We start from the raw sequence: 26642 nt of genomic DNA, 5'->3' as shown, positions 1-26642 counted from the left end.
CATTGGTGCAATCTTGACCAGTCCACAGATAGAAAAACTAGGGTAATAAAAAAAAATCGAAATTTTTAAGGTTAAAAATAATTCTCTTTATTATTTGAATTGAATCAATGTTAATAACATTACTTTGACTAACTCTCTCGGGAGACAGTATAATTAACATCCTACGCAAACGTCCATTCAAGTGAGTAAAATGTATCTAAGTTTGTTGCGAAGTTCTTTGTTTAATTTCGCCAACTTAAGCATAAACTTTTGCTTACTTTGTAGCAATTTGAAGACGCGTTGACAGTATTTTGACGAAGTAATGAATTATTTTGTAGGAAAGGTTTCATACACTCTTACTAGATATAATTCACGAATCACTAATCTTTATGGGCATGTTTTACCTGAAAATCCAGGCCGGGAATTTCAAGATATCATTTGTATTGTATATTAAACACGTATCTAACTATCTATCTAACGTAATAAAACTGTACTATGCAAAAGTGTCAAACCCTCTGGCATTGAGAGTGTCCATGGGCGGCGGTATCACTTAACATCAGGTGAGCTTCCTGCCCGTTTCAAAAAAAAAAACTTCGTTAAAATTCTTCCTTATTATGGAGAAAGAGAACTAGGTTTTCTTGTGTATCCCATACAATATCGGATATGTTACTGTAAACACTTTTCTTTATGGGCAAGTTTTCTGAACCCAATCCTTAAATTCTATAGTTATCATTAGGAATTATTAAACGGGATATAAGTAAAGTTCTACTATTAAAATTAAGGAGAATATGGGCCATATTGTTTTTCAGCTTTATGTGCCACATCATACGATCCCAAAAGCTACAGCTAAAACTGCGGTTAGCAATACTCGTAAACATTAGGTGAATGTTCGCCAGGAAATCGCCATATTTGGCCGATTTTCCGCAGGCCACGTAACAAGCAATAAATAGGCTACAGCATTGATTCAATAAATTACACTCGAACGGAATCGAATCTACACTAGTTGGCAGCCGTGCCAAGAACACTGCCAAATGACGTCAGTGGCACAATATGCTTATCGGTCGATTTTTTAATCAGATTTTGATAAAGGCTATAAATACATTCAGTTGTTTTAACTGATATAATCTGGAGTATAATAAATTTTAGATGTGAGGGGGACCATTAAAGTCATTGTTAGTCCAGCCGTCGATTTCGTGTATCTAAATCCTAATAAAATAAATGTCTAAATCAAAATAAAGCGTTCTTTTCTTATATACATTATTTGTTATAAATATACATTTCGCCAATTGCCTGATAACTTATGTAACCTGATTTTTTATGTATGTTTATAAGGTAACGAAGTGTAAATAAATAAATAAAGTTCAAAGCTCGTGTGATAAAGGATTCGTTTATAACCGTGATCGTTAAAAACGTCAAATGTTTAAAGGGTACAAATTCAAACACAGTAGTAGTATAGTAGCACAATATCTTTTTTCTATTTGCGTTAATCACACCTGCCCCTTTTGAAAAGAAAATCCAGAAAGAAAAAGGGTTGTAGCATCCAAGAATGTACTAGACCCCAGTGACTAAATGAGAGTGGTCTCACTATAGTTCGTGTACATATAACTATAATACAGGCCAAAAATCCATGGATCAAACACAGCTAGCCTTGGTCATCAGCTGCATCATTGTTTTTTTCATCATATAAAGATATCAGAGCTATCCATGGCCATTAAAAATACATTTTCAGAATGCCTATAAAATGTGCTAAATTGGGTCATATAGGGTAATCTTAAGGTAGAGTTTTTTTTTTCACAGTGGGGTCTGATTTCCGTATTTTTTTTTCGTAAAACTGCAAAGACTCATCAGTACCAATCTAGTGAAATTTATGAAAAAGATACAGGAATAGTGTAGAATATGTATATATCTATAGATAAAAGTTATAAATTTATAACGATAAATATCCTTCAAGATTATGTCCTACGCACAGATGCATGCATATTCATTATTCATATTTGAACAACGTTATAGTCTACTCGTAACCTGTATTGATCAACTAGGTAAAATTATTTTGAGCTAATGTTTTTTTTGAAACTTGTTTTTTATTAGACAAAAGTTATAAATAAAAGTAGTAATATTAACAGATAACAATATTTTTGTGTTTTATATAAGTAAAAAAATTATAATATTAAATATCTGTAAACACATTTAACGTTACAAACAATAATTGCATGCTAGCGTGTCAGGCAGGTAATAAAATCTTTAAAAAATGAACCGGCTTCAAAATGGAAATACACGTTATTATTTCTATTGATTGGTTTTGTGATAATTAAATTATTTACCTTTTATTCCCTGCAAATCCGAATCTATTGACACCTTCATAATCCAGGTTTCTCCACTGATACTACTTTACTGCTCAGATGCACAATAAATTGAAGTCTATTAAAAATTCAGTAAAGTATTGCAAAAAGCAAAAGCAGTTATGTTTAAATTAAGTGTTACGGAAACTTTAGAATGTTTTGATACATAAAAGTAGCTTTCTAAATTTAAATGTTTTATTTGTTGTTTGATTGTAAATTTAGTGGGCATGAGATACCAGGGTAATAATACCTATAGTAGACGTGAAACAGGTGGAATAGTACATTTATCTTCGGCATGAGTGTATGAGGGTTGTTTATTGTAGCCATAAACTCTTAGGCCACTATTGTACCCCTACTATTTGCTGTATTCAAATTTGTACCCTTTAAATATTGCTTTCAACTAAGTTATTCCTTTATTACAGGAGCGGGTAAAAAAATGTCTTCTGAAATCCGCTTTTGGACCTAATTACGTCATAAAAGTACCTATTATAATTTTCGTATATTTTCTAATATAGCATGAAGTAGTAGGTATTTTTGATAAAATGTTTGAACTTTAAGTTCAGGAACAATATAAAATCTACCTTTGTTATGATTTAGACATTTAAATAATTAAGTTTTTAGACACAGTTTAATATTTTATTATGATTTAGATTTTAGACACTTGTTTTAATGAGCTTTTGAGATACATTTTTGTATATTTTATTACCATTTAGACATGGGTATATTTGAATTTGTTCATTTTGTTTTAGGGTAATCAGTTGAACGCTAATAATAGCTTCAGTTTAGATTTTGTATTTAATAAATAATGAAATTTGCTGAATATAGGGAAAATTCATGTATACAGAGAGCAAACACTGAAATCAGTACATTTATCTAGAAGGGTATATGAAGTTTGTTTATTGGTCCCATAAAATAGGATGAGGTGTTCGAGGTAGGGTTGGCAAAAAAAAAATACAGTTTTCGGGTTTGGACTTGTTGATCCGATAACTTAATAAGGTAACCTTTGTAAGAACAAATTAAAGTTATGAACTTATATTAGCAAATTGAATTTTACAGCAGAACTTTGTAAGACACCAATTAAATCTCTAACTGCTATCTTACAATCTGCTTAAAAATATGTTATTTATGCTTGGTAAAGTATATTGAAGGTACTTTCAGTACTGAAAGACATTACATATACATTAATATTATTAATCTATTGACAACCCTAACCATGTGTTACTTCGCCTTCAAGCCTTTTGACAAATTTAATTTGGTGTTCGTTTACGATATTGAGGTAAAATTATAACTAGGTATGTGCTGCATTGTTATATATTAATAAAGATAATAGACTTAAAATTTAAAAGTTCGGGCTTTGTTGCTATAGATAACGATAATATACCATACCTCTAGTCTCTAGTCTACCTACATTTTTATTGCTGTTTTTGTTTAGTAAATTTTATATAAGTAACTACATCTGTGCGTTCTAATAATTATTATTAATCTTAGTTTATAATGTTTTCTCAGTAAGCGAATATTTGTACATAATTCATATGCGAAATAAAGTTATTCTAACCTTAATATAAAGATTTGATTTGATTTTGATTTGATTTCCTCGAATTTAGTGATGAACCTGTAATATGGATAACCAGGCTTCCATTCCATAGCTAGTCATATACATAACAAAAAGGAAGTTTGTAAGGGATTGTGTATGTGAGTGTGTGTGTATTTGTGTGTGATAGTGGGGAAAGGTACGCATGCGTGTGTTAGTGAGTGTTAAAGGGTGTTTGACATGACAAGAACATATTATGTGAAAATTATTATTTTATTACTTCTAGTAGAATTTCAGTTTGATCATAGCTCAAAGTACTTAAAAATTTATGAATTGTTTGCTTTACACATTTTTTTGTTTTAGCATATATATGGTTGAGCAGTCTTGATCAAGTGGCTCCAGCCTGAGGAGTTTTACCAGGGTCAGCTTGTAAATAACTTACCAATTACTGTTACTTTTAAAACACCAGAAACTATTAACTAACAAACAGTCCTTTTGCTGTCATTGTTATGATTGTATTGTATGACGGATTCAATTTCCGCACTGAGACGCGAAATTGGTCAGTTATTCGTAAAGTCCTGGCTAACTAAGCCTAGCTCCTTCCAGAATCACAGAAATCTTCTGGCCATTTCGCTTGACTACTCCGAGGATTTCTGTTCGATGGGAAGCCAGTCACGCATTCCATACGTTGGAATGGAATATCTTGGAACAAACTCTACACAAGGATCTGTCTGTCATGCCTAGGACAGAAAGATGTTTATTAAGGAGACACTATCTCGTGACAATCCTTATAATTGTTTTGAGATTAGTACTGTTGAGGCTTAGAAATTACTTTCTCTTTTTTCTGGCAGTGCCATTTTGGAGTGTCTGGAGTTTTGCGACCATCGGTGATGTTAGACTTCTGTTCTTCGGATCTTAGCGAAGGTTCATTATAATTAATATTTATATTGACTTCTAAGTACAAAAAAAGATTATACAAATTCACGGGTAAATTATTTCTCGAGTCAAATACGAATTCAGAGAGCACCTAATAAATTCTTACATTTATATTTATAAGTTTCTCTCCATTCAACTTCAAAGACGCCTTTAACTTCAATCAACTCGAGATAAACACATGCTTCATTGAATATTTGATAGACTCTCGAAATTATTGGATGTATTGATGTTTCATTTTGTATATAAAATGTTTTTTATATATTCATTAGATTTTTCCTGATCTTGGAAAATTATGCCATATTATATTCCGACTTTTTAACAATAACGTAGATATTTTGAATCGCTGCTAAATTCTATGAGTCTCTAGTAATCCTTTATTACTAAAAACATGTGAGACTTCGTGCGTATATTTTATTTTTGATATATATATGTATATACCTAAATAAAAACTAATTCGAATTTTAAAAACGCATTTAATTGTTAACGTGTTCTGTTTCGTCCAAGAATGGAATCTTATTTTAAAATCTACAAGCAAACACGTCAGACATATTTTTAAATGGCTTTATTTGAGCTCAAAAAATTTATCCTCGTACGGATTGATTTGAAATTGGTACTTTTATTTCTGATGGTACCAATCATCACGCCACTCTCCTGATCAATCAAGAACATTGATTAGACAAAATATAACAGTACATAAAATCGTTTATAGAAAAAAAAATACTCGTGAAAAAAAACCTATGGTTTACGAGAAATAGAACGCTTTTTTCTTGAAGGCCCCAAATTAATACTGGTTCGGAAATGCTCTATAGGCAGCTGCTTCGCCTTGGTGCACGGAGGAAAGTGCCTATAACGCTGTTTTACGATTTATAGTCTTATTTAAGTAAATGTTTTAAATGTTAAGCTTAAAATAAATACACAAAGCGAGTGTCGATTACGTTTTCATTAAAAATAATTGACGCTCGCGGGTTTGTTGCAGATCAATAAGTTTTCCAGCGAAGCACGAGAGAAATTTGCCACCGGATAGTATAGATGGTGAGTTTTTTACCTTTTTCTATACACATTATACCTTTAAAGGATGTCCTGGAATAATAAAAAATTATAAAAAATAAAATACGTTTATTTTGGAACTTAAGATCATCAAGGTATCACTTATTCCACGTCATTAAATTTGAACCTGTAGGCATCCCTACTCATCGGCAAAGAAGACACAGGGTGTAGGCCGAGAAAAAAAGCCGACGTAAAAAACTCTCGGTACTCTTTTAAAAAAAGCAAATCATCAAACAATACTACAACAAACAAATATAGCAAATTAATAAGAAGTATGCTGCCCAGCACTTGTATAATATCTGACATTGAAACGTAAATTAAATATATAAGAAAAAATCAATATTTCGTATAGTCTACAATATCATATACATATTTGATCTATTAAAATTTTATTCTTATTAGTGTACAAGCCAAGGTTGTACATTTTGCTCAGACTTTCTTAGTTTTATAAGCCTGGCGATTTCCTAAATCGTCGGAGTTACGCCCTGAGAGAGCCAGACGTAGGCACTCTCTCCAATTATTTCATTGCATTCATTCGTTATATAGCAATTAACATTTCATTATTTTGCATATCTTCTATTGTTGTACGCGAGCGGTTCATAGAGAGTATAACTAAAATCCACTATTAATTAAAGCATCCCGATGATCCAGAAACAACAGTTAGCAAGTTAATTTTCTGAGGGAAAACTTAACAATTTAGCAAGACAAGAATTCAGAGAAGAAATAACACAAAATGACAGTTCAAGTTCAGGTTAAAACCCATTGAAATACGTAAAAGATATTCAAAGACAAATTGTATACATAAAATGTATATTTAAAAAGTTATGCTAATAAAGAATTTATAGAACAGAGGGCAAACGGGAATGAGGCTCACGGGTAAGTGATACTGCCCATGGACACTCTCTAAGTCAGAGGGTTTTTAAGAATTGGTACACTCTTCAAAAATCGCTCAATTGTGGAAGAACTTAATTGCTAACTCCCGCCATTTGAAGTATTTCATGGCGCCACATAGACAATATAAAATAACGAGTCTTTGATTATGATTATATCAAAGGATGGGAGAGTATAAAAACGATATAAATAGAAACAAACTCAAACCGAAAATCGTTCATAATAATACAATTCATAGAATTCACCTCCTCCCCGCACCCGTCGCCCCTAGAAGCTCCCGCCAAAACGTAATGAATGCGAATCATTAAATAATCAACCATAGAGTATCGCATGTCCATAGATTATCTTCGATATTTGAATGATCGTCAAAAGAGGTTCTCCTATACGTATATAAACTTAAACTTTTTGTTCCAGGATCATTTAATGTCTTCAGATTAAGAAGAAGTTTAGCTATGATGTCACAACATTTTAGCGAAACAACTGTCATGCCGGGCGTCGATGTAAGAATTATTAAAATTCATTAAGACAATAAACTTATTTCTATGGAAAATTAAGTCAATTTATTAAAAACAACGCTTATGGCTTAATTTAGGAATAGAACTTTAATTTGTTCCTGAGGTGTTGGCCCTTTTGTGCGGGCAACTTGAGTGTATGTAGAACTAAACAAAAGAGCGTTTGAATTATAGAGGTTTTATGTATATGAATACACACTAAAACTATCGTAGGGTTGGCTAAAGTCTTCGTTAGGAATCATTTCGATTCATACAGTTAGTATACATTAATGCCAAAGAAATAGACATCTTAAACTTTTACTTGTTAGACTCCAAGTTGTGTTCCACTATCGTTTTTGTGTTAACATATTTATACGCAATATATGGAGAGAAAAATAAATATTCCTTACTTTAGGTAAATTTGCAATGTGTTGTAAGTGGCACTCATCCAGGAAGATTTGTGTGGGAGAGGGACGGTATAGTTATATCCTCAAATACAGATTCAAGGTAAGTTTTACAATATTGTGGATGTAATTGTATGAATCTCAAATTATAATTTATAAATATTTTTATTTTTAGTTTAGATTATTTTCTAATTGTATTGAATTATAAAAATAAAAATGCCCTTATTTGAGTAGTACATAAGGATCAAATAAAGTACATGTTTAACAGTACACAACCAGTGACAGAGTTAAAGCGTATACTTTTACCGCAAATATTACTAATAAATATAATATATCAAATATAGATAACATGTAGGAAACATCAAATATACATATCCATAAAAGTACACATTTTGTGCCGCTATATGTTTACTTTAAGGCATTATAATATATATTTTTCCTAACAGTTTCGCATACATTTTTCTCAATATATCTATATATATGTAAGTCATTCATATTCCTATAGTTCATAATACCAAAATTTGTAATTGCACTCTTTTAACTGAAGTGCTATTTTGTCTCTGTTTTTCAAATTGTGTTTAGGCTCTAATAAAAGAGACAGTAGTATAGTGAAATGTCTTCATGACTCATTTTCCATGAAAAATATTTTTAGATACGTCATCGGTCAGACATTAGCACCGGACGGTGGAGTGGTCACACAACTGAACATATCCCATATAAGGGTTGATGATGGAGGAAGATATGCCTGTGTAGCTCATCATGGTGACAGCATCATCAGCCACGAAGACAGGGTCAATGTTTATGGTACACTTATTATTTTTTAATAATAAATAACAGAACAAAAAATAATTATTTATGTATTTATTTTCTATATCTGTCAAAATCTAAAAAAAACACTGCTTACACACTTACATATTGTTATATAAGAACGGTGCCTGCGATTTACCTGCGCCGACGCCGCCCTAGTGAACTCATTGTGATGTAAAGTGGCTTCTAATTACAATATCTTTTTAATTGTTACATTTAAAACGCTACTGCATTGCTGAGCAAACTTTCTTTTTCGGAATCATCAATATTTTAAAAGTAAAAGGACAATATAGGGATGTATATCGGAAATATATCTCGTAGATTAAGGACATCATCTATTAAAAACTTTACATTTTTTTCAATCAATTACTTCTCTGTTTCAAAGAATCTCAGCTCCATTTGCTAAATCAAAGACTTCCAATTAATTGAAGCGCTAATGACAGAAAAACAAAGACAATATGTCTCTTGTGAATCGTGTTATAACACTAGACTTATTAATACTTGACTGTTGTTTGTGGATTTATTATTTCTGGTTATATTCAAAACGAGGTATTTAATACCTAAGTTAATATCAGTTGCATGAAAGCTAATATTTCTATATAATATACTTCTGTGATATAAAATTATATAATTTAGTAATCTCAACAATTTTATCAGTGGATGATGTATCAATGCAAATAATATTATCGTAATCAAATGTGCATAGACTAAAGAAACAGTGTTGTCATGTCAAATATTAACCAAATTGAAGAATCGATCTCTTTAAAATAGCAAATCATTTCGTCAAAAAACGAAGTGAAGCTAGCCCTTATTAGCTAGTATATTTATGCCCAGTTTTTAAAAAGATTAAAAATTTGGTCGTTTTGATGACTTGCGGGTAGATAAAATTGTATGACCCTCATTTTCTTGCAACTCTTTATAACCGTGTCCGGAGTCGACGTTAGACGAACTTCAGAATAGGTCGTGTTTCGAAGGTATTGGAATAGTAACCATACCGTTATAGCAACTGTGTTTAAATGTCAATCACACGTGAAGCGTCTTGGAATATCCAAGGAATTCAAAAAAAACAAGAGAGACGAAAATACAAAACCAATGATGCATTTCGATTAATAATAGAGGTATTTCGATCAAGCACAAAGTTACATCATTATAATTAGACACCGCTTAATAAAGATACTTGTGTTTTCTTACCAAAGGGCTAACTGAATATTTAATTATGTACTTTTTTAATTTTAGAGATATGTATGTATGTATGAAGAGTTACTACATATTTTCTTTCTTAATTTAGGACCACCGTACATTCGCACTCTGCCCCCGATTAAGGCCCAAAGTGGACAAAGTGTAACCTTAAAATGCCCATACTATGGATATCCTGTCAGGTATGTAATTTATAATATTTATCTAATCAAAAAATCTAATTCAATCTCTCATTATGGCGTCGGCTAACCAAAACTTTGATTGTGTTTTCCTAAGTTTCATTAAAAACAAGTACAATGGAAGAGTGTAATGACAATAATGTGAATTTGATCTAAGCAATTTAATTTTAAAATAAATATTTTTCTTGTTTGTAAAATATCTTATACTCATTTCACTAAGATACCGTATCATTGCAAATCTGTCTTATTTCATCAACAGCATAATATATTAAATTATTTAACAACAGCATATATTCGTGTTGTTCCCACCAGTATGTAAAAGCTTACTCCTATTTCGCCATGTCTCCTGCTGATAGAGGACAAATCTTTGTTTTTAATTTATTTTTTTATTCTTTATTACTCAAGATGTCACATGGAATATGGTGTAATGGTTGCAGCTCCTTACAAACATTGTGTAAAAAAACATGGCGATTAAAAAGAGTGGCGGAGAGTTTATTGCCAGTTCTTCTCTTCCCTTCTACGCCCTTGATTTGAAAACTGACAGTTAATGTAATAGTAAAGTAATAAAAAAGTGTACATCATGTTACCTATATGAATAAATGATTTTGATTGATTGATTGAAATAGAAAGAGAACATTTTTTAGTTTTTTTCACTTGTAATGAATTCAAGATCAAATAAATCAATCAAAATATACAAGAAATTATCTGTGCATTGATCTTTTCTTGTTTATAAATAATATAAATAACACATTTTAGGGAAATCACATGGGAGTACAGAGGTAAGGAAATAACGCCCGAACAAACGAACCGTTACAAACGCAATGCAAACAAAACGGAACTTTCTATTGAAATCTATGGACGGAAACCAAAGTTAAGAAAACGTGACGTCACAGTCAACAGTGATGGTATCCTAAATTTAAGTAAGGTCTCCAAAGCCGAGAACGGTGCGTCTTATGCCTGTATTGTGAAAAGTCCTTCTGGAGAAATGGCTAAACGCTCCTTTGATTTGCAAGTCGTGGAAGCCCCACAGCTTGAGGAGATAATGCTGGCGCCCGATTTGCAAGAAGGACAAATTGTCCAAATCCACTGTAACCTGAAGAGTGGTGATTCGCCGGTTTATTACTCATGGTTGAAAGACGGGAAGAAGATACCACCACATTTAAAGGTAAGTGGTTTTTTTTATTTATCTATATACACACAGGCAGTCGGGTCACCTGATGACTCTGCCCATGGACGCTCACATTTGCAGGAGGCTTAAAGTGCGATACCCGCATTTTAAGCTGTCAAATCCTGTTTTAATTATTTTTTCAATATTGATGTCTACAATATATTTAATGTATGGACGTGACTTTTTTTTAAATTCTTTTTTATAGGTGCAATAAAACCTCTTTTAAAACGTATTTGCACATATCTGTGTTTTGTAAATACAGCCTACATTACTCATGTTTTGTATTATTGTGATGTAGATAAAGTGTTATTATGTTTGGTATATGTTTACATTAGGTTAGGCTCTATTCATGATCCTGGTATACTGTCGCGTACAGGCCTAAGCCAAGTGACCACAGGTTTTTTTATTATATTGAAGGATAATCTTCCTGTACTATCTTGTAAAATAAACTAATAAAATCTACCAAGAAATTAAAATTATGACGATCAAACAACTATAATAATATGTTTATAGCATTGTAATAATAATGATTTGAATATCAAACACACCACACGCAATACTGGTCGAGCAAGTTCGCTTATCTTGCCGAAGCCGCGTACAAATCGTTTATCTCATTCGTAAATATTAAGTTTCTTTAATACATTTTTGTAATGAGAAATTAAGTTATTTAAACATCGATTTTACCACTTTATGGAGGATTATACAATACTTAAATGTTTTTCGGAGGGTCTAACAATTTGGTAGATGTGTGTTCTCGATTATTACAGCGGTGGAGTAAAGAATTTATTTGTAATTATGTGGTCATTACTTCGGAACTAGCCGAAGAAAATGCTCTTTTCCCCCTAGGGTATTTGGGTCATCTAAGTTTTCTGACTCCTCACCTCCAAGTGGCATGCGGGCTTATTATTTTATTAACTTTGGTTTCTCTTTGGAACCAAGTAAAGTTATTTACATAACTCTTTTGAAAAATAAAATTATAAATTTCTATTTTCTTAAATTTATCATACAGATTGCCGAAAGGAGTTTGGAAGTGTTCAGTGTATTGATAATCAAGAACGTGTCACTGGATCATTGTGGGACCTACACCTGTGTTGCTGCCAATCATGTAGCTAAAGTCGACCGTACTGTTAATTTATACATAAAAGGTATGTAAGCCAAGCCTGCGACTGTCATCCTAAATAAAATATGTTTATTTTTGAATATAAGATACAGGTATCACTCCCATGTTATTAATTGGCAAAGAAGATGAGGGTGTAGGGGTAGGGTGTATGCAGAGAGAAAAAGCTGGCGTAAAAAACTCTCTGTACTCTTTTAAAATAGCAAATCATCAAACAACACTTATCTTCAAACAAGTATTGCAAATTAATTAGACGTAAGCCAAGTGCTAGTCCCAGGCCCTTTTAACTTTAAATAATTTAAAATATTTTAGTACTCTTAATGATATAAACACTTTAGAATATCAATCATATCTTCACTACCTATAGTAATAAATAAAATAAAATTTAGGATTCCACAACTTAATTTTTAAGTTTTAAAGAATTAAATTTTAGAGAATTTAACTTTTTTACGGCATTGATAAATTAATTGGAAAAATATCTTTTGTGTTTAGGAAAAAAACAAGTACATATCCGTGTGAAAAATATCAAATATTAACAGAAACATTAAAGTGCCGAGTTTTAAAACGTTTAATCTAAAAAGCAAATCGGAATAAAAATGATCGCGGTTTTTAATCTGTGAAACCATTCGAGCCATAAAACGCGGGAAACGACTCTTTCTGTCATTTAAATTTGCAAGTTAATGCTCAAAAATACAAGTTATTTTAAAAATAGAATACCAATATAATGAAAAGATTTTCGGATAATTGGCGGATATTTTGAACCTTTAGAAATGGTTTCAAATGACACTTTACAGTTCATTAACCCCGAATAGTAATCAATTAAAAATTTCGTCAATTTGAACGGTGGTTGGCTTTTAAAATATTGTCTTTTTACGCGAACATTACACTGCAGGAACTCTGTACATTTTGAGATTTTTAATTTATTTTACATTCGTATTTTAAATTTTCTTGTAATTATTTTGTTAATAATAAAATTATATTTCTTTGTTTTGTTTTTTATGATTAAAATAACCTAAGTTGTCACGAAAAGCAAGCCATAACCTTTTTATTTCCTTCAGATTTCTGTGTGTTTTGATGATTTGTTTTTTCTAACAGCCAAGTAGGTGATCAGCCTTTCGTGCCTGACACACGCCGTAGATTTATTGGGGCATACCAGTTTAATACGGCAAAAATACAGGCGAGTCTTAATAGGTGCATAGACAGAAAGTCCATAGGTGCACAGAAATCGAACCTACGACCTTAGATAAGTGATTAACACGGCTTTTGTTCATTGGTGATAATGTAACAATTTCATAAATCAGCCTAACTACACTGAGCCGCTTTCACATTAATTTTTATTTTTACTTGGAAACTAGTGTTTATTTATTTATTTTGTACTCCTACATCTAACATAAATTATATATAATAGCAAACAAATACACTGAGAATATAGCCACAGATGGAATACATGATACATTATATAACAAAAAGATTTATAAAAGGGAACAAACAAACAAAGTATTCAATACATTTAACTAATTGTGATTTAATTTATTTAACTAAGCCTAAATTGGTTGAGTTGTGTAATCGTGTAAAAGTGTGGGTATATACGTGATGGTGTGTATGTGGGGCGTGCTTATGATTTAGATGATTTTGCGCTTTGTGTATTCTTGATACATTTTTTAACCACATTCCGCGATAACCTAAACAAGTCAATCATGTATCATTGTATGTCCGGGCAGCGCGATACAAAACTGAGTTTTTAGCATAATTAGTATTCATGTGAGGATTAATTATTATTAACTACTGTATACTGTCATATACAGTTGCACCGAAATGGAGCGAGGAACCGCAGAATACGTCGCTGCTGCTAGGTCGGAACGGGCACGTGTCATGCAAGGCAAATGGCTACCCGCAACCTCAGACACATTGGTTGAAGAAAGATGGTAAATTTATCTATATAACCTTTGGCATAATGTGTACATAAATACCTACGTCCTAATAACTGAAGACATGCAACGGCTTGCGAACGTAATATTAGGTTTGCGATTAACATTGAATAATTACCATTATTTGTAAACAAAACACAATCGTCTTAAATTATACAGAGAATTGTTTATCTACCTTCCTTACTCACTGTGGACTTTACCAATGTTAGGGTCTCAACTTTGGGAAACTAAGACGAGCTAATTCTTTCTTACCGAGACTCAAATATCCTCTCCGGCTGATACTTCCTACCTCTTCATTCTGTGAAACACGTTTGTGTACCAGGAATATTGTTCGGGAGGCTCTTCGTACCAATTCGACTTAGGGTCCGTCATTAAAAGAGCTTACCAATTTTAAAAGGCTGGCAACGCACTCCTGAGACTTCTGGCATCGAATGTCCATGGCCGGTATTACTTAATATCAGGTGAGCTATAAAAAGTTCAAGTGGCAAATAAAAAGTTAGCAAAACTATAACTATACTTAGTCGATTAGATAATATATGATATTTAATTTGGATTACGGTTACAGTTAGAATAACTTTATTTCTCATATGAATTAAAAAATTCGCTTACTGAGAAAAACATTACAAGACTAAATAATTATTACTAGAACGCACAGAAGGTACCTATACAAAAATTCACAAAACAAATACAGTAACAAAAATGCAGGTAGACACAACAAACTCGAAACGCTCAACCAAGCAAAAACATAGGTTTAGGATTACCACATGTAAAGACATCTTTACAACAACATAAAGGATGAAATAATATGAATTATTTATTTATGTATAAAGTAATCAAATACATACTCGTATATGTTATAGATATTTCAAAATTACATAAAATAAACTCAATTCAAAAACTTGCGAGATTTGAAATAAAATTCTTTAGTTCGCAAATGTGTTCATCAGTTGCTATCCACAGTGGTATCCGAAACCTGGAGACCAGTTCTGGAAGTAGCTGGTGGAGGTGTCCTCAGTCTTTCGAATGGCTCTCTCATATTTGACTCTGTGTCATTATCTGACGCTGGTCTATACACGTGTCATGTTGAAAACGGCGTGGGTGAGGCACTTAGCAAAACTGTATGGATTTCAGTCAATAGTAAGTATTGTTAATATTCATTAATGCTTTTTTACAGCGTTTTACTTCAAATACTTAACATAAAACATTTATATTCCTATTATCTATCATCAATTTATTTTCATGGTTTGTGTGTGCCCTATTTTAGCAAACCCCTCCAAATCTATCCACTACTGTCTTTTCCACTCTTTGGCACTTTGGGCAGCTTAATTATTTGTTCTGCCAAGAAGGTCTGCCAAGGATAGAGAGACATGGGTTTCCATGAGTTTACAATTGGGGGAGGCCTATGTCGACGGACGGGATTTATATAGTTTGATAAGAATAAGCGAAATGGTCAGCGAATAAAGGGCTTATATCTTAATATATATATTTCTTGTGTGCGTGTGTATGTGACTGAACTCCTCCTAAACGACTAGACCGATTTAGACGAAATTTTTTGTGTGTGTTCGAGGGGATCTGGGAATGGTTTAGATTCACAATTTTGTCCGCTGGACAATGTTTTTTTAATTAATTTTCAATTTATTAGTTGTTGTTGATTTTGAATGTTTTACATTGGATCCGACAGACGGCGCTACCATCGCAGTGTCAAATTTTAAATAATATTCGAATTTTAATTTTAGTCTGTCCCGAAATTTAAAAAAAGTTTTGTTATCATTGTGTTATATCGTGTGTGACCATGTGCTGGATCGTTAGATATTGTCATAACATTTGAATAATAATTTTCATCAAAATGGCTTATTAAAAATTGAAATTTTGAAATTAAAGACGTGTAGACAGGACAACGTCTGTCGGATCCGCTAGTTATTATTATATTATTATTGTTAATATTCATTAATGCTAATTGTAATGGCTAATTGGAATTAAGTAATATAAACAAATCAGCGCTATAAGCTAGTTAGGTCTGGGCTTTAGATTTCCGATTCTATTAATTTAATTATCATTTGTCAATCTCATAGGCAAGTAGGTTGATAGCATCCTGGGCCTGACACACGTCGTCGACTTTTTCTGTCTAAGGCATGCCGGTTCCCTCACGATGTTTTCCTTCAATGAGCATACAGGAATATACTTTAGAAAGAAAACATGAAATATGTTTAGCACATACGTAAAACAAAACTTTAACCTCTATAAAACTGTAGATTAATAATAACAATCAGTGGTACGTCAGCCCCTAGTTTTGGTCTTCTTTATCTGTTTCATTTATTTTTTATAGGCAAGAGGTGATTCTGTAAGTGTTACATGCTGTAAATATTTTTTGAGTCAGACACGATGTTTTCCTTTATCGTACGACCGAGTTTTAAACTGAATTCACGATCTAAGGACGTAATAGTCACACGCGTACAATTAGTGGTAGTAGAAACACGTAAAACAAATAAATTATAATTCCGTGGCGCTAAAACTCTTTATATAAAGATATTAGTCTTCTATGATAGTTCTACGATAATTTTTATTTAATAGCAGCATTTAGTGGACCAATGTTGAGAGAACGACTGATTAAGCTAGTTGGCTGCGATATATATATAATACTTTATTTTATTCCTTAGTTGGTATTAGTAAACTTAAAAAAAAATAGGATGCTATCTTTACATGTACGTTTTTTACTGTATGTAATGAAAAGGGACTTAATTATCACTCGCCGTTAAACCACTTTTAATGTGGGGTACCGCACGAAAAAAACATTCACCAACAAATAAAATGTATGTATATAGTCAGATGCTCAGACTCGTTTCGAAATTGAAAAATATGCCCCGTCAAAAAGCTTTGTAAACTGACATGTCAAAAAATGATGACTGTCAGAATTCTTCGGAATTCAAAATCAGGGTATATCTTATTGTATTTATTCGTTCACAGAACCGGTAACATTTGACGTAACATCAAGAAATCTAACGGCAAAATTAGGCCAGCAAGTGACCATAGAGTGTATAGCGAAGGGCGATGATCCGATAAGAATGCTGTGGACAAGAAATGGAAAACCTATTAACCCGCTGACACAGCGGTAAGTGTCACGATAAGTTCAAGAATTAAACTTTCATAGACAATATTCACACTATTACAACTATATATTATCTTTTTTCATGACATCATAAAAATCATTTGTCAGAAAGAGAGGAATGCGTATTTAAATGGAAATTACCTTTTTTGTATTCTCTGATATGTGTTTTATTCACTACTTATCCTACTTTCAATTTGTGTAATCAAAAATTATTTTAATTATTGTAAAATCTAAGGAAATACGTTAATTAAGTTAATAACTTAACACAATCAATGCCTGAACAATGGATACAAAGTAATAGCCGGATACCAAAACTTTTTATGGGATATTTGATTAATATGAATGTTTAGAAATGAGTATAAATGTATATTTCATTTAATTATTTATACAAAAAAAACAGTTTTTGGTTACGAGTGGTCCCGCATACAGCATTTCAAGTGCCGAATGCTCGGATCCGAAAGCTAGGGATGGCAATGCTATCAAAAGTGAACGATGCGCTCGCACGGATTTTTAACTCTGTCACTTCCAGTAGTAAAGCAATTATTATCAATAACGTTTTTGCTCCGCGCGATTTCAAGTTTCCAACATCTGCGCTGGACTTGACTACATCAAACTTGTAAACAAAAACGTCAGGATCTTGGTATTGGAAGTAACAGAGTTGGGCTGCTGTTGTATTTATTTCCTTTGGTTAATCATTCCACGTCTTAGGGTGAAAATATCCGAAATGAAGTCCGAGGATGGCATGACAAGCATACTAGAGCTGATACAGACTGAAACGAGCGATGGTGCTCTGTACCAATGTAAAGCTGGAAATCCTTACGGTGCGGACGTTTATTCTGTTTTTCTTACAATCTTGGGTGAGTTTTAAAATTTATTTACATTTATTTTAACTGACAATGTTATTAAACATAAACAATTAAAGGTTATTCTTATGGCAGCATATGAGAAGTTTAAATTGTACTATTCTTGCAAAAACAATATTATTATTATAAAATTACAAGAATATTTTTTGCTGTCCAGTCCAGTGTTTATAAATTAATCTATGTACAGCCTACATAAAGAAAATATTCAACCTTTTAAAGAAAACACTTGTTTAACGGATTGAAGTTATGTTTTGTTGTAAACTTATAATTATTTAAACATAATTTAAAAAATTTTTGACGTTTTGCGTGCTTTACAGTATGCGTGATCGGTGACTGAAGACAAAAGGTGTTGAATGTCAAAAAAGTATCACAGCTGTAGAAAATGTTGTGTTATCTGTATTTATTTCCCCGGAGTTGGTATCGACTTTAACGACTAAATTATGTTTCAATAATTATAAGTTTATAATACATAACATCAATCCGTTAAAAAAGTGTTTTCACACATTTTTTACCAGAACCACCGTTACCTCCAAGTGACTTATCAGTGGACTCAGTCAAAAGCCGTTCAGTACGGCTTTCCTGGATTGACATGACGCGTTCACTAGCTCAATACTACACTATACAGATAACGAACACGCAGCGATTATCATGGAACAATGCTCGGGCTATTAATGTAACCAGGTGAGAGTCTACACAGGCAAGATACAGATACCGGCAAACATCTTGAACAAATGTCCTTGCCTGCCTTAGATTTTAATTTTGTTAGTGTCGTTTTTTTACAAACGTAGAATACATTAAAAAAAAATGTTGCTACGCCAAAGAACTTCTTCTTTCTTTCTTTTCTTTAACTTCTTACGCGTGTACATAAGTATATACACCTTTTTCAGATTTAGCCATGCTCTTCTTGCACTAGACCCATCGTTTTCCTTACTAGTGCTGCCTGGATGGGATCGCTTCTCAGCAAGAGGCCGCCTTATTATATTTTATAATGTTTATGTATTATGTTATTTCTTTTTTCTATAAATTTAACGTAGTGTAAATTAATAAAAAAAAATCCTCAATATCTGATTCGAAAAATCTTTCAATTATTAGTTATTTATATTGCATATTTGTTTAAAACCAAAAATACTTTTAAATTGAACAGATCTGATGAAATACGTCACACAGTGGACATAGAACAATTGCAAGCAGCGACAGGATATTCAGCAAGAGTAGCAGGCGGAAACCAAGCCGACCTGAGCCCTTATAGTATGCCTGTTAGGTTCACTACAGCTGAAGAAGGTAAGAAGCCGATCATATTTATAAAGCGAAATCTTACGAAACGATACATAGAAACGTAAGATTAAGCTAATGCTTGTAAATTCTAATCTAAAAACTATTCTAATACTGTAAGTACATGGGTGACTCTATGACGTAAGCAAAGCAATGTTAGTCGTCTTAGAGCTCAATATTAATGGTACAAATATCAAAAACATTGAAGTAATATAATAACATAAATGGAAGAGGACAATACAATCATATTTTTCAAATTTAGGTGTACGTAGGAAAAGAAAGCGATGCTTGTTTTATTTAAATCCAAAAAATGTTCTCGCAACCTTATTTATTTTATCATTAGACAGAAAACATTTTTAACCGTCAATATATTTACTACTGAAATACTATTTATATTTCTTTACTTGTCTTTTCACTCCCTTATCGCAATTCTTCTTCTTCATCTTCAAGTGCCACTCCATTACTGGAGGTTGGCCGTCAGTTCTCTGAACCGCGTCTTATCCTGCGCCAGATGCAGCAACCCCTCCGCACTTGCAATACCCGTCTACTCCCTGACGTTGCTAAGCCATGACTTCTTCCTTCGACCAACACGCCGTTTATCGCAATTGCAAATCTGGATTCCCAAAAGATCGATAGACAAAAATACCACCAAATGGCACAGTGATTTTTAAGTTTAAATAGAAATCTTAGGTTTCTTTAATAAACATCTTTTGGTTCTTGACGCGACAGACTGTCCCTGTTTGAGCGCAGAAGAAACAGTCACCAATGTTATTTTGAAATGTGTGGCTTCCTCAGGGAAAACATTGGAACAACAACGTCACTCCATGAAACCTGTCCAGAACACGTCTGAAAGGATCTAGGATGGGTAATTAGCTATGATATAACGTAACCAAATGTGAAATGACTACTATTATAATAAAATTTTAAGAAAATACACAAACGCCTTTGCACAAAGGATCAACTGTGAAATGACTACTATGGAAATAAAATTTTAAGAAAACAAACACTGACAATATAATAAAACTTAAATATGTGTGTGTTCTCAAAGAATTGAATAACCAACTTTAGGTTTTAAAAGTTTAATCATTTTAATTATAAAATATTGCTGTGTAAAACGTATATCCGATTTCCGATATCATTTTTCATTTATAGTAACAGTCGAGAAATCTCTAGGAACTAAATATTTCAAGGAGTCTCAGGCGGCGAGATTTCGTTCCGGCGTATCTTAATTTATCAATGTCAGTATAGTTCGCTTTGGGATAGCAATATATCAAATAAATCCTATTGTTGCCCCACAATGTTCTAACGATAAGACGAGCCCTTTTAATTTGTCCCTTGGCGTCTATGAACAAGATTTAAAGGTCTAATTGGAGCACACAAAGGTTATATTTTACGTTGTCCTATTGACTTATAGTTATTAGGTTTTAATTATTCGGATAAGTGTTGTTTTATAAAAGCTTTATGAAATATCTTCAACAATTATAATTATATGCAATTTACACAAAATTCCTTTCTCAGGAATCAGACTGTTTATTTGTGAAAGCCGTATAAATCCGTTCTGTAGTTTTTGAGTTTACGGTTTTTTATTTGATAAATTCAGACGGGGAGACTTTATTTTATGTTAAAAATTTTTTCATTGTCTGTATGTATCGGTTACTACATCGAAAGTTTCATTCAAGAGTCCGCCAGACTGACCCGATTTATAAATCGTGCAATTTATAATACGTTATAACGTATTATGTGCCTTAATAATAAATGATTATATTCCTTTTTATTTGACTTAAACAGTAAATGAGTTTTAGCATATAACCGGAACTAATTTTGAGAATTATATCTGATTTGTTATACTACTGTGAGAGTAGTTAGTGAGACTTGTTATACTACTAAATATTGTCTCGTATAAGCTTATATTCAAGAAACTTTAAAGATATTGAAACTACAAGCTTGTTTTTTAGTTTCAATGGTCCCGATTTACGACAAAACTATTTGTTTGATTTAAAGTATTTTTTAAACGAAATATAAATATTTTCAATATGATTGTCAACTTTTCTCTATGATTATAAGCATGTATTATAATATAACCCATCTTAAATCATTGTCTATTAAAGAAAACACTCAAACATTCGCAGAATTCAAAAAATTCAAACGCGAACCCTGGAAAGCGACTACTTTCTTTACTATCATTTACATTAATTAATGTAAATGATAAATTAGTATACACTTTGTAACATTATTCTTCATCCACCAGCTCCATCATCATCACCCCTCAGTGTGCAACTGGAGCAGACGTCGTCGCCTGGAGAGTTGCTCGCAAGATGGCTACCTCCACCTAGCGATACTCATAATGGAATGATACTCGGTTATCGAGTACGTGCTGTGCCACAACTTACTGGTTATAAAGGTATGGACAACTCATAAATACAGGCAGGCCTAGTGGTTGGGAAATTACCATAATTAACATAACCTTTTCTTAGACTTTATAATTGAATGCGATTAAAACATAAATTAACAGAAATGGAGAAGCCAAATAGCCAAAATACACTTTAACTTCCGGCAACGCACTCGCGATCTGGCATTGAGAGTGTCAATGGGCTTGTCGAATATTTTTTGTTTAGTAGGGTACCTTATTTTGTTCTTGCAATTAAAATAGCCTATATAAATCGGAAATAATATAGCATTCAAATGGTGAAAGAATTCTTTAATTCGGTCCAGTACTTTTTTTGTGTACCAATTCGTTACAAACACACTCACAAATCTTTCTTCTATATTAATATTAGTATAGATCACAGAAGGCTCACTTGAGATTTAGTGATATTGCATTGCCTCCTACCCGTTTGCCACCTGTTCTATAAAAAATGTAAAATTTCACGCAATTATCTTAAATATGTGTAAATAGTTTCGGCTTAGGGCCTGTTTCACAATGTATGGATAAAGTACCAAATAGCTATGCAATACATCAATTATTCGAAAGATAAAAGTTCCAAATAAGATACTTCGCATTTCATGATAAATAGCGCTATCTGACAGTCGTGAAACGCAAAATAATACTTTTTATTCTACCAAAAAGTAATAAATAGCTTATTTGGAACTTATTCGGACATTGTGAAACCAGACCTTAGTGTAATTAACTATTTTAATGATCAGAATAATCTAATTTGAGTTTTCTTTTCTGTTAAATATAATAGTTAGGCTTTAATACTTTTCCAAGATTTTAAAATACAATTGGGAATACACTTATGCTATTCTGACTTGTATTTATATCTACCCTTTACTACGTTGTAAAGTGTTAAATTATAAAATAAAACTCCTTATCTTACTATAATTTATGTAGTGTGAAAATCGCTTAAGTTAGTCAATATTTTAATAACCTTAATATTTGTTAATATTCAACAAGCATACGTGGTTTACATAACAATATTAATAGGGTATATCGCAACTTAAACAATGACGTTATCTCAGTAAAGTGGCAGTTAAGTAACATTTAAACCTTTGTCGCAGAATCCCCAGAGAGCAACGACAAGATAATAAAGACAACTTCTGTTTATTCTAAGCAAGAGACCATAATTACGGGACTTCTAAAAGGAGTGAGGTTTGTTACTTTTTTACTATTTTGCTTTAAACGTCTTTTATATGTATTAAATGTCTCGTATACTTTTTAGTTCAAATTAATTTTCGCTTACTGAAACAATTGACAATTCGGCTCAGTAGAAGCCAACACTAAACTCTTTGATATTAAAAAAATTATAAAACTAAAAACCGGTAAGATCATATTAATACTGTATATACATACTGATATGTAATACGGAACTAATTAAACATAAATTAATTTATATAATTTGGACAAATTATGGAAGAAAAACAAAGATGCAAAAATCTTATCGTTATCAGCACTGTTATTCTCCGAACTACCGAACACTACTACACCGAACGAAAAATAATTGTTTCGATCTATGAGATTAGAGAAAATGATAAGTTTTGGTTAGATAAAGTAATTATAATTTGAAATCCTATGTAAGAACTGTCCATAGGGTATTTTAAATTCAACGATGTCATGCATAAAACTAAGAAGTCACCGTCGGCATATTCCTCGGCTTATACACATGAATAATTTAGCACTTTGAGTTATTGTAGCAGTTAAAAATACACTTCTATATTTAAATGTCAACTTTTATATTTCTTATATATGCTTTTTTGTCTTATACATGTGTCTTGACGTCGTTTGGTCGTTTGGACTGCGATCTCCTAAAGCGAAATAGTAGTATTTGTTTCCGACATAAAGATGTATACAGTATTTACATTTATTTATTTTTATTGCAATAAAGCAATTACACTAAAAATATAGCGAAAGATGGAATACATAATATTTACCTACAAAAAGGAACAAAACAATAAAAATTTAAAAAGTGCGTGCGTACAAAGTACACATGTCAGAAGTGAAACTTCTTTGTTAATCAATTATTACTAAGGTAAAAGCCCCAATAAATGATCATGTATTTGTATATCCATATTCACACCATATAAATAAATAAGAAAAACAGCGTTTACTGCAGAAGACGCGACAGAATTCACATCTGAAGTTCTATAAGTAACTACTAAACGATTACAATCAACTAATAGTGTGTATGTTTATCTATCTCCCTTTCTCACTCTCTCTCTCTCTCTCTCTCTCTCTCGATAGGTCTTAATTGATCTCTCCCTTTTCTTCGATAAAACACTGCACATCTTCTTGACGTAAAAATGTTAACCTCCTAAAGAAATTTCATTTCTAAAATATTTAAATAAGAGATGGCTAATTTGGCTGTGTTGTGAGATTGTATAAAGTGTGGGTGCGTATATGGGGTATGCTCATTATTATTATTTTTATAATAAACTCTATAAATGGTAATTCAAAAGACACTGAGATAATAGCTCAGATAAACAGTATTATTTGCGATTCAATTTAAATCTGTTGCACATAAAATATTAATACGATAAATTTTTCCATCTGTCTGAATAATTTTAATTGAATAGCCGTATTTGCTGACTTTTCAAGTGTAAGTTGAAATGCTATTTATTTTATATCTCGCATAAAAATTTTACTGTATTATTTTACTTAAATGTATTCGGATCTTGAGAATTTGAGTATTTATTTTTAAACACTAGATAGATTGAAAAAGGATATTATAAAGAGTTCCCGAACCTATTTTATTAAAAATATATTCGTGGTATTTTTTAGTTAAATGTCATTGAAATTTGGTCAATTATAAAATAAAGAAAATTATTATTTATTTCCCATGTGTTAACAGGTATGCAGTGTCCGTCGCAGCCTTCAACAGTGCCGGAAATGGACCATTCTCTATAGCCTTATTTGAGGACACAAGGGAAGGAGGTATGTTACGCTAGCAAACATATTTTAATAAAGTAAGTTGAAGGTAGGACTACATAATGGACCAAAATTTATACATGTCTAGAGGCAAAGCCAAGTGGTACAGACATGTAAAAAACATTAAAATTTCCCTTGTATTTTTCTTTAATTGTAATTACAATTAACAATTTTTTAAATCAGCTAAACAAAGTACTATATTTCAAAGCCTTGGTAAATTTATATTAAATGTAAAAGCTCGTGCATAGAAGAAAATTTTACTTTATACAAAGCTTGTAGCATCGTTCAAATCACAGAGTAGAAAATTTCAGCTTGTCTATGAATTTTAGTTTTTTAGTTTAGTTCCTCTTTGCAACATTGTTTTATTAAAAACATTTATATACATAAAAATAAATGAAGTTTATAAAAATGATGATATAAGTAGAACCACAAATGGCATGCTGTTCTAAAGACCTATGTCGAAGGACAAGCTGTAAAATAGAAATTAAACGGGTTGCTGATTAACTATCAGTGTTTATGGTACTTTACGTTTTCATGTGCAAGCACAACAATAAAATATACTATTTTTATTATAAATGACATTTATTATAAGAAACCGCAAATTTCTGTTTATAATATTAAACACTATAAATGTGCTATCAACAATGAATATGGACGTATGAAATATAATTTAGCAAATTTTGTTAGCTAAAATTTTTACACTGTACAGGGAACTGTGCCAAGCACTTGTTAATTTAAGCCAATAATTCGTATGAGGAGCTAATGAGTGCAAAATGACCTCTCTCGAAACTGTAAGCGTTTCATACACATTCCTACTTCCAAATAATACGAGTACATAGTACATAATATTGTCTTTTATTAACATAACTTTTGCACATTTAAAGAAAAACACTTTTTTAACGGATTAAAGTTATGTATTATTGTAAACTTATAATGAATTAAACGTTATTTTAAATTTAACCGACGTTTCGCGTGCTTTACAGCGTGCGTGGTCACGGTGACTGAAGACATTAGGTGTTGAATGTCAAAAAGTATCACAGCTGTAGTAAATGTTGTATTATCTATATTTATTTCCCGGAGTTGGTATCGACTAAAAGATGTAGGGTTTCTGCAGAAATTGCTCACGGTGTCCTTATTATAAGTTTACAATAATACAAAACTTAAATCCGTTAAACAAAGTGTTTTTCTTTAAATACGAGTTGTGTTAACGTTAAATAAATAAATTTTTATAATGCATATTCTTTTTTGGCTTAAACTGACTTGTATGGTTAGATTAAAAGCCTTGCTTAAAAATAAAATAAAATACGTTTATTTTGGAACATAAGATCATCGTGGTATCACTTATTCCACGTCAATAAATTCGAACCTGCTGGCATTCCTACTCATCGGCAAAGAAGACAGAGGGTGTTGGTTAATTTATAGTATTCAAATAATATGTGTATTTTTCTTTTCTTTACAATATTGCGTTTACGGGTATGCTGCAGGTATTAATCGTTGGGAGGCTGGTTTTTTTTATAGAACAGGGGGCAAACGGGCAGGAGGCTCACCTCACTTAAAATACCCCTCTGTTCTATAAAAAACTTTGAGTATTTTTTTTTAATATTCTAAACTAAATATATCTGAATGAACATCATAATAGTTTAAGTTATATATCCAGAGATGAACAGATTCAAAATGCCAGTTAGTAATGGAGAAAGGTGTAAATTATCTTTTGAGAATTCAAATTCCGTACCTTATAAAAGCTAAATTATTTTTCCCTATCGAGAGTCTTAATTGCTTCTCACCTTTTTAATTTTAATTATTCCGTTCAGTTGAAATATAATTAATGTTCGCTTTTTCAAGTTTTCGCTTTCAGTCTTTGATAATTATCTTCATTATGAGTTTAATTTTTTTGTTAATAAACTTTTATCTTTCTTAATTTAATTAGTGGATTGGTTTGTCTAGATGTGATTAAAGTTCAAATAGTGAATCTGTATTAGAATTTTTTTAATGTATGTTCATTACATTATCATCTTACATTATCAG

The 26642-nt window shown here is 31.8% G+C and overlaps 1 protein-coding gene across 2 annotated transcripts in view; it reads left to right on the top strand.

Moving 5' to 3' along the window:
- LOC111000599 (Down syndrome cell adhesion molecule-like protein Dscam2) overlaps window positions 1–26642 on the top strand; it is a 51843-nt gene that overhangs the window by 4769 nt on the left and 20432 nt on the right. Inside the window, exons 3-18 of one of the 2 annotated variants that reach the window (XM_045632210.1) lie at window positions 5762–5817; window positions 7138–7223; window positions 7630–7721; window positions 8271–8422; window positions 9714–9804; window positions 10558–10966; window positions 11979–12114; window positions 13892–14011; window positions 14975–15151; window positions 16979–17123; window positions 17829–17977; window positions 18499–18664; window positions 19128–19264; window positions 21504–21656; window positions 22754–22844; window positions 24541–24623. In XM_045632210.1, the coding sequence (XP_045488166.1) occupies window positions 5762–5817; window positions 7138–7223; window positions 7630–7721; window positions 8271–8422; window positions 9714–9804; window positions 10558–10966; window positions 11979–12114; window positions 13892–14011; window positions 14975–15151; window positions 16979–17123; window positions 17829–17977; window positions 18499–18664; window positions 19128–19264; window positions 21504–21656; window positions 22754–22844; window positions 24541–24623 (2243 nt within the window). Of the gene's footprint in view, window positions 1–5761; window positions 5818–7137; window positions 7224–7629; window positions 7722–8270; window positions 8423–9376; window positions 9400–9713; window positions 9805–10557; window positions 10967–11978; window positions 12115–13891; window positions 14012–14974; window positions 15152–16978; window positions 17124–17828; window positions 17978–18498; window positions 18665–19127; window positions 19265–21503; window positions 21657–22753; window positions 22845–24540; window positions 24624–26642 lie in introns of those variants that run through there. The other variant, XM_045632211.1, reaches the window with a different exon arrangement.

The sequence above is a fragment of the Pieris rapae genome, chromosome 18 (assembly GCF_905147795.1).
Source record: "Pieris rapae chromosome 18, ilPieRapa1.1, whole genome shotgun sequence".
NCBI lineage: Eukaryota > Metazoa > Arthropoda > Insecta > Lepidoptera > Pieridae > Pieris > Pieris rapae.
Note: the sequence above shows the minus strand (reverse complement) of the source record. Positions and strands in the feature narration are given on the sequence as shown.